The 9,747-nt window shown below is 41.1% G+C and overlaps 1 protein-coding gene across 1 annotated transcript; it reads right to left on the reverse strand.

The window, feature by feature from the left end:
* Positions 1-291: 291 nt before the first annotated feature.
* osr1 (odd-skipped related transcription factor 1) lies at positions 292-8,555 on the reverse strand. The gene is made up of 3 exons (XM_080479498.1): positions 8,399-8,555; positions 2,975-3,692; positions 292-1,740 (listed from the first exon to the last, which is right to left on the reverse strand). The coding sequence occupies exons 2-3, from the start codon at positions 3,658-3,660 to the stop codon at positions 1,608-1,610; spliced, it is 819 nt and encodes a 272-aa protein (XP_080335624.1). The 5' UTR covers positions 3,661-3,692; positions 8,399-8,555; the 3' UTR covers positions 292-1,607.
* Between the last annotated feature and the right edge of the window lie 1,192 nt (positions 8,556-9,747).

Here is a 9,747-nt window from a genome sequence, read left to right on the forward strand (position 1 = left end):
ACCATCCCCTGCCGCCGCAGTCTGGATGTTTGTGTGTCAGTGTCCCTGAATACTCACAGCGCTGATGACAGACTCATGAGTTCCTCACTGTTGTAGACCATCCGCTCAGCTCCTCTTCCGCTGGACCAACAGTTCTCTTCCTGTACCACGCACGCACGCACGCACACTGTGTTGAATAATGGAAGGTTACCCAGACCTGTTCACTGGATGTGAAGCTGAGTTCTCCACTTCAAAAATGATGGATCGCAACAAAGAAATACTCTCTGAAGGAAATACTGTTATTTCACCGAGACAAGTTAAGAAAGAGGTTTATTTTACAGTTGACTGGATGTAGTGCTATACATATCAATATAAGAATCAGAGCTTCCAAACGGTTTATTTTCATGAGTAACTCAGTTTTTACAGTCGTGAAACTGAACGAGAGGAATATTTCTTTAAAGAAGAGTTATGACCCTTTTCCTCACAGGCTCTGAGGAACTACTTTTACTTCCATTTGTCTTTGTTATGTGAACTATTCAACTTTTGCAGAGGTCTGTAACGTGCAGCTGTGGAGTCACATCTTCACTTCCTCTGTAATGGCTGCATGAAGCTTTTAAATAAATTACATGGGAATGCTGTTTATCTTTATATTTTTTTTTTCTTATCTTAGCAAAAACCCTCTCAAATGGTACCGAAAACACATTAAAAAAATAAACATCTAAAACTTCTAAAAAAAAAAAGTCTTAAATGGCCTTTTTCAAATCTTTTCACTTTTCAGATTTTTTTTTTTTTTCAAATAAATACAAAATACACAAGTTCATTTTGAAAGGTCCACACTTTAAATTTCATTTGGTAAAGTTTTTGCTATGAAGGTTGCAGAACTCTGTTCTGTATGAACGTCCATCGAGTCAGAGAAAGAAACACATGTTGGTAATAATGTATTTAAAACACATATCATAACCTCCCCCTCAAATACGGTTCCCATTAACATACAGGCACTACGATGTCAATATTCTTCTAATGAAGCTCATTAAAAGTTCTAAAACCTTGGCAAAGCAACCTGCTAATGTCTTTATTAGTGCGCCACACGACACACGACACGTCACTTCAGACTAAGTGAAACACAACGGATGGAGTAAAACATTTTATTTAGAAATTATTATTCATTTTGAAAATAGGTTTGAGTGATCCAGTGATAAATGTAAATAAATCATAATCAGGATAAAGTGCAAAAAATACAATTTGATATACAGCATTTGTACAAATATAACATTTGGAATGTGTTATTGAATATACAGGCACTTAAGGGTCACCGATTAACAACAAACGTGTGGACTGTGGGAGGAAGCCCACACACAAGGGAAATCTGCAATCGGGTCTCGGACCGAGGACCCCCACAGCTTTGGAATAAATTAAATGATCACAAGTAAGATTTTTTTAAAGGTCCAATTTACATTGCACACATCCATACATACTGTATCTTCAATGCCTTTTTTCTGAGTTACTTCTTGAAGAAACGTGAAATATTTCATATGCACACGACGGGAGCGCTCCTCTTCCAAAGCTGAGATAAATGGTGTTTGGGCATGTTTTCCAGTGTCTTTGTCCCTGCTGACGGAACAGCTGTATCACTTCATCTTGGACGGTTTTAGTTCGTGTACTTGCATGTGGAGAGTTTTGTGGACTGCCAGAGTTCTGGACTGACAGAAGCCTTTCCCACACTCCTGACACTTGAAGGGTTTTTCTTTTGAATGGATGTACCTGCAGACAGGAAGAACAAGGTCAGTCTGGTACATGTCTACGTGACCTTCAACGTGTCCTACAACTGAAACTACAACAATTGTAATTTTTCATTTTTCAAACATCATTCCAGTATTTGCTTGAAATAAAATCCCTTGAAGCGTCTCTGACAGGACTGTGTTGTCACTGTTACACCAAGACGGTTTAAATTTTTAATGTGCATTAGCAGGTAAAGTTATTATATAAATAGTCACTGATGAAATGAAATAGTTGACAAGTCGTCCTCTTACCCGGTAACCTCAGTGGTAGCCAATACAGCACCCAGAAAAACTTAACCATGGACTAAAAACTGATTCCTTGATAGACTGATGATTCTATTATTAACTATTTATTTACTGACTGAATCCAATGCTTGAATGTAAATGTATACCGAGAAGCTACAAATGAAATGCCGCTTGTGGGATGAATAAAATTGTCAGAAATAAATTGAGCTGAACGTTTAGTAAAAGTAGGAAGGAAAGGAAGAGGGACTTTTCTTTTCAGACTTGCAAATTGGATCTTGTCAGTGATGCGGGAAGATTTCAAGAGGCCTGAGAGGGAAATGGATGAACAGATAAAACTCATATTCCAAATACAAAATCTACTTTTATATGCTGACTTGATTCTACACTGAGTGGCACTAAATATACCTCTCACACTTTAAAGACGCATTTAGTGTTTATTTTTGTTAAAAAAGGTGACGAATGTTACTAAAATTGTTCGGTCAGAAGAGGGAGATGTTCTTGAGAGCCTCGAAGTTCATCCAATCAGAGTGAGCCGAGACCATGCGAGGATGAATGAGCATGACTGACATGACGTCAGGTCACTGCAGCGTCCATCAGACGCTACGGACCACCACATGTCTCTGTCGCTTTCACAAGCCAACCTTTACATTTAAATCTGCAGCAACTTTGATTGAACTAAGTTTTATTAGATTTATCTTTCTTACCAATTTGATAATGAATGAAACATGTTTAAGTCAGAATGAAGCCGATAGCTAAATAACAGGAATTCAGAATTCATAAAGGGAATTTTACGATTAGTCAACTGGTATTTTTACTAATTTGATGACTTGAGCATTACTATCATTGAGTAGTTTGCTGCAGATCTACAAAGTTTATGAACTTAAGAATGAACCCCTGCTGGAGCTGCACCGGGGTCCAGCTACATAAAGATCCATGTATGTGCAGTCTGAGGGGGCTGACAGAGCTCCTACCTGTGGTCTCTGAGGTGGTCCTGTCTTCTGAAGGCCTTGTGGCAGATGTCACAGGTGTACGGTCGCTCATCTGTGTGCGTTCGCTCGTGAATCAGAAGGTTGTAGGATTTGGTAAAATGTCGGCCGCAGAACTTGCAGATAAACTCCTTCTTGGTCTTTGAGGGCAGTCGGCCTCGGGTGGACTTGCGCTCTGCTGAGGGCAGTTTGGTGACGTCCAGCAGACGTCCCAGGCCGGCTGTGCTCAGGTGTTGAGATGAAGCCTGAACTGCAGCTGCAGCAGCAGCAGCAGCAGCAGCCCCCATACTCAGGTCCTCCACCTTCAGATGATCCTCCTGAGTGGCTGCTACTGCCAGGTTAGCAAAGTCAAAGCGAGGCTTGTTCTTGGAGCTCTGGAGAAGCCCTGCTGAGTCCTGCTTGGGCTGCAAGAGCTGCGGTAAGAATGGGATGGACGCCATGCCGGAGAACTGAGGTGGCAGTTTGGAAATGGTGCTGCGGGCCAGCGCCAGGGGAGGGTAGCCCAGGGTCCACTGCTGCAGGTGGATGGCATGCAAGGCACTGAAGCTGTAGATGCTGGGGAAATAATCTGCAGGCAGCTGGAGGCCTGTAGAGCTCTGAATGAGGGAGCAGTTGGCCAGCTGGAAGGATGGATGTAAAGGGACCGGAGCGGGTAACGTCTTACTGCCCATGGCAGCAACATCAACCCCAGCAGGCTTCGACACTGAAACACAAAACATCCACCTGAGTCACAGCCTTCCACTTTAATTCTCTCCGTACACCAGAATACCAGCATTTTAAACACACGGACTTAGATCAGACAGGAGTTTAGAGTGTCTTTTCCTGCCACAACACAGAACCCTTTAAATCCTTGCCTTCTCCATTAACGCTCTGCTCCTTTCATAAACCGTCTGCTGAAGTGTGCACAACCAACGAGCACACATCCTGCTGCAGGAGCTCTGCGTCAGCTTATTTTACGCCTGGAACGCCTTCCCCTTCTAAAGGTTCAAACTATCATATACTTTTCCCTCACGAGAAGGTTTTGTATAGTCCGATTTCAGATGAGAGCAAAACAAAGTACACAGGGAATCACCTCACTTCTCCAAAATGTGTAGCAAATAGGCAATAAACAAGGCAAGGCAGCTTTATTCTCATTTCACATTTCAGCAACAAAGCAAGCGAAAGTCCTTTACATCAACACACATGTACAGTTAGCAAGAGAAAGGTGGACAAAACAAGACCAGATCAAAAGAAAACAAAAGGGGAAATGTGAAATATTGATGCAAATACAAGAACCGTGAGCAAATAAATCAGCGATGTGAATAAAAAGATTGTTGTGGAAATAAAGAGATTTCTCTTGTTGTCCTGACGAGAAAGAAATACTCCAAGCAGAAAGAAAATCATCCTTTAGAGGTGTGTGTGTGTGTGTGTGTGTGTGTGTGTGTGTGTGTGTGTGTGTGTGTGTGTGTGTGTGTGTGTGTGTGTGTGTGTGTGTGTGTGTGTGTGTGTGTGTGTGTGTGTGTGTGTGTGTGTGTGTGTTTTGGGTGTTTCCAGAACAAGCCCGGGGTTGTTGAGGGCAGAAGAAGAGAATGACACTGTTGAAGAGAGAAATACCTGTGAGCTGTTCCATCAGGTTTGATAAGTAGAAACAACAATAGACAATAATGTATCTTTGTCTGAGGCAGCATGATGGACAAGGGCCACGGAAACTGTGAGTGTGGTTTCACAGTGAGTGTGGTTTCACAGTGAGCTGACTCCTCCTCTCATAAATATCTGCTCACTTCTGTGGAGGAGCTGAGCAGAAAACTCATAGATTCAATCATCCAACATTGCATCTATTCTGCCGCATATTCAACTTATTTCTTTATTATTCACACGTTTTGGTTTTACTCAGGAATGTAATCATCACCAGAGGCCCGATAGAACAAAGTGGGGTTTTCTGTTATGGAGAAAACGTCGGGGTGAACCCCGGGTTTCTCGTCACTACGATGCTGAATCACATCTTTCCTGCTAAATCGCCACAGTAACTTAGGCTGAGCCTCTAACCTGCTCCGGAGCAGGCTATGTTCTGGATAAGAGATCAACAATCTGACCAATCAGATCTCGTGGAAAATGACCTGCCCATTCTCAGATGATCCTGATTGGTTTGTGGATCGTAAGTGAAGCACTGAGGGGAGAAAGAGTTTTTGGGGATGGAGGCAGTCCTTTAGACAGAGTAAGATAAAAGCCTTGTCACTGAGCTTTGAAGTATGTTTTTGTTCTCGTTCTTGACTTGTTCCGAAGCTCCATGATGGTTGATCTGTCATAACGGGGTTAATAGTCACGCCTGACAGAACTGCAGAAACATGAATTTAAGGAATGCAGAACTTCCCGTGCCGTCATGGTGAGGAATTAATATTCCAGCACAAAACACACTCACACCGGAGAAACTGAGCCTCAAACTAACTCAATGGAAAATCTAAACTATCAGAAGAGCAGAGAGGAATCTCTGCCCGAAACGTCTGTGCTGTTATGAAGTGAAATCGAGTGATCAGCTGTTTGATGAGTTAATTTTGTATAATCGTATAATTTATTACACATTAACAGAGTAGTTTTCTGAAAGCATTACCTCTTTGCTTTCGCTGCGGCAAAAGTTTTGCTTCTCGCTTGGATGTTGATTGATTTCTTCATATTTTCTAATATTGTCTGCTCCTCTTATGTAAACTACTCTGCAGGGCTTGTGATTGGTCTGACCCGGCAAACTCTGCCCATTTTCTGTGCACGCGCACTTCTCAAGACTGGAAAACCCCGAGTTGAACTACCGAGTGGATAACCTGCTTTGTAGTAACACTTTTGAGGATCTCAAATGTCTGGGTAAGTTAAACCCCAGATAACGGATAGATATCCCGGGTATGTTAATCCCGGTTCGTAGTAGGTCCCCTGGTGATTTAATGGCTGGTGGATTTATTGCTATGGCCTTTTAAAATGTAGACAAAAAGACATTGCATGAAATCCTATCACTGAGTACGGTTTGTGTTCTTGCACCTTTATGATGCTTATGCATAAAACAATCAGCTCCATGTAGTGAGTCAGTCTGGAGAAGTGGTGGTAATGAGGAGCTGCATCATGACTCAGAAGTACTGGGAGGTCATTACCTCGTTACAGGTGCTGTGGCTCTGAGCACTTTGAACACACACAGCTTACTGGTAGTTACTGGTAGTTGAGCACTCATCTCTAAAACTTACTTATGTCAGATCTTTTACCTCTAAAAAGCTTTCACAGTGTTTCTGCTCCATCTGCAGCACTGAGCTCTCAACAAGCCGAAGAAGCTCGGCCGGTCTCACATTAAACTGTAACTCCCTGTCACCAGGGTGTCCCAATAACTGCTTAAAAACTTCAAATCCTTCTTTGAACCTACAACGCTCTTAATAACCAGGCTGCATTGTATCTTAAAGAGTTGTTAGTCCCATATTAACACAGACCTTGGTTAACACAGAACACTTGGTTCTCAGAGTGCTGCCCCCTGGTGGTCACTAGGTTTTCTAAAAGTAGAAAGGGAAGGCTCCTCTCATGTGGAACCAGCTCCCAGTTTCAGTGAAGGAGGCTGACACAGTCTGTTATGCTGAAGACTTTTCTATTTAATGAAGCTTCACAGTTCAGGCTGGTTCAGGACACCTGAGATCATTTTCTAGTCAAGCTGCTTTAGGTTAGACTGCTGGAGGGTCTACACTAAGCTTCTTTTGTCTGCATTTCTCTCTCTCTCTGTGTCTCTCTCTGTGTCTCTCTCTCTCTCTCTCTCTCTCTCTCTGGCTCTCTCTCTCTCTCTCTCTGGCTCTCTCTCTCTCTCTGGCTCTCTCTCTCTCTCTCTCTGGCTCTCTCTCTCTCGCTCTCTCAATCTCTGTCTCTCTCTCTCTCTCTCTGAAGTGTCCCGCCCTGATGCGTCTTCACCAAGTGGATATCTGACATATCTCTCTGTCCCCTCCTCTTCTCTCCTTCTATCCCTTCACCCCAACCTGAATAGCAGAAGGCTGCCACCTCTGAGTTCTGTAAAGGTTTCTTCCTATAAAAACTTTTTTTTCTCCTTTTCACAGTCGCCCATTCTCTGTGAAAGTGTCCTGAAATGACTTTGTTGTAGTTGACGCCATACAAATGAAGTTGAATTGAATTGTACATAAAATAACACAATAAATGTCTTGGTTTTCTCAGAATTCTGAGATAAAAGTCAGGATAAAAATGCCTTTTTTTCGTTTTGGTGGTCCTGATCATTTAAACTCTGAGATTCATCAGAGCTGCGGAGAGTGGAACGGCCCTGTGAATGAAGCTTTATTAACCGAAGCAAATACCTTTCTTCTTTTTTTGAAGTCTGCTTCAATGTTTACTAACAGTCAATCTTTTTTCCTGCAGTTTATTTTGACTGTTTATTGCACTCTTGAAACACACATCAGAGTAGCTTCGGCATTAGCAGATCAGCCACAGTTCAGCCAGTTAAACTGAACAATCGGAGAACAACAAGACACACGGGAACCTTTAGAATTGCAGGCCAGATCAGACCCTCGGGAGCCGGTTTTGCCCCTGAACCACATGTTTAACACGCCTTATCTCACTGGAAGCTTTATCACATACCTGAGCAGTATGTCTTATCAGGATCATTTATCTCAAAATTCTTTGTTTTTTGTTTTTAATTAAACTTGTATTGAAACAGACTGATGCTTTACTTTATGGTCAGAAGGTCTCAGAACAGCTTTATTGATTATCTGAACACAAAAAATGTATTTAACTCAAATCTTTCAGAAGCTGTTTTATTATTAACATCATTATTCTGAAAAACAGGACAAATGATTTTCTTACAAAAGGAATCTTTAAGACAGGAGACTTTATCAGATCATTAATGTATTTTTTTTTAATTCATTTGTCCATTAATGTTTGAAAAGATAGATTTTTTTATTGCCATATTCTGATTTTCTATCTAGAAGAGACATCATTACATTGCAGGGATTTTTAAAATTGTTTTAGAACCTTTTGAAGAGATGAATTTAAATTTAATAAAACATTTTGACTAACCTCCAAATTTGTATATATAGCGAAAGAAATTTATTATTTTATCACAAAACTGAATTTTCTGTTAATACAGAGGAGGTATACTTTGAATATATTAAGTAATAATCTTTGTGTAAACTTCTAATATCATTTGAGTATCTGGAGGTAGATCATTTTTTTAATACTAAAATATTAAAATTTGGTCGCACTAAACTAAATATGAAATAAAATGCATGAATGCGAACTATAATTAGATCATGGGGTGCAGACACCTGCAAAATGTCATTATAACTAAAGTTAAAACTAAGCTGAAACTCACTAGAAGAGTTTAATAAACCGCACAAATACCTACAGAGAACGTGGTGTTGGTTCATTAGTAGTAACTGCAGTAGGTTCAGAGTGTTTGAGTCTCACCGGTGAAGAGCAGCTGAGCGGCTGGTTGGAGGAGTGCGGGCCGGGGAGCAGCGCTCAGTGTCCGGCTGAGAGTGAGTGTCGGCGGGCTCGCAGCATTCTGCAGACGGCGGAGCGGAGCGCGAACTACCGGCCTCTCACCGTCGACACCGCCTCTTATTAAACCGGGCGCAGCCCACCGCCGGCCCACCGAGCAGCACGCTGCACAGCCCGAGCCCCGGGTCCGAACCCCCCCCCCCCCCCCCCCCCCCCCCCCCCCCCATTTGTGTCCTACGTTCTCCAACTCTGCAAGAATTCAGGATGCTGCTGCACAGCCTACATACATTACATGTCGACATATTTACAATGCATTCATGTTCTGCACCAAAACTACCTGTTCTTAGTGTGTGTAGGACAATATCGACGCAGCTGCTCTTAACGTGTGTGAAGCAGGACATTGACGTGTGTGAATTATAAACCAGCTGTTCTTAAAGTGTGTGTAGGAAATTATTTAACCAGTTACTCTGAGAGTGTGTGTAGGAGAAAAATAAAGTGTGTGTAGGAGAATACTATACTGTGTGTAGCAGAATAATAAAGTGTGTGTAGGAGATTATTAAACCACACTGTGTCTCTCAGGGCTCACGATACTCACACCTCACCTTTTTTGTCTCACACAAACAGAAAACAAGTCCATAAAGATCCCAGACATGATGACAATGTGATAGTAAAACCAACAACAACAACAACAACAACAACAACAACAAGCGTCTTTCTCTGTAGCCCTAAAAAGAACTACAACACATTTCACAAACAAACAAAAAAACAACTATTCACCATTATTCACCTCACTCACACACTCAAGACATCCATGGTCACCAGTGGACCTCACACACAGTTTGACCAAGTAGGAGGAAACACTGCTCAGGGAGAACGTTCAAACTCCACACGGAAAGGCTTGACGTGGGTTAAAATGCAGGACTTCGAGAGACTGAAGTTTGTCATCGCCCAAATATTTTCATTCATTTAAGGTGTTTAAATGTCATTGACATAATGTGGTAACATGAAGACAGTTTACTAGAACTGGGCTGAGACCAGGGAAGAAAATCATGCTGAAGACAGTGTGCCACCTGCTGGAGATTATATATATATATATCTATATCTATCTATCTATCTATCTATCTATCTATATATAGATATATATATATATATATATATATATATATATCTATATATATATATATATATATAGATATATATATATATATAGATATATATATATATATATATATATATATAGATATATATAGATATATATATATATATATATAGATATATATATATATATATCTATATCTATATATCTATATGTATAT

Source organism: Lipophrys pholis (genome assembly GCF_963383615.2).
Source record: "Lipophrys pholis genome assembly, chromosome: 14".
NCBI lineage: Eukaryota > Metazoa > Chordata > Actinopteri > Blenniiformes > Blenniidae > Lipophrys > Lipophrys pholis.

Bases quoted from the DNA above. Each gene is read 5' to 3' on its own strand.
- osr1 (XM_080479498.1), bottom strand. From the start codon at position 3,660: ATGGGCAGTAAGACGTTACCCGCTCCGGTCCCTTTACATCCATCCTTC. The intron at 1,741-2,974 runs GTAGGAGCTCTG...TCCTGTCTGCAG, and splicing joins GACCACCTCAGAGACCACAG to GTACATCCATTCAAAAGAAA.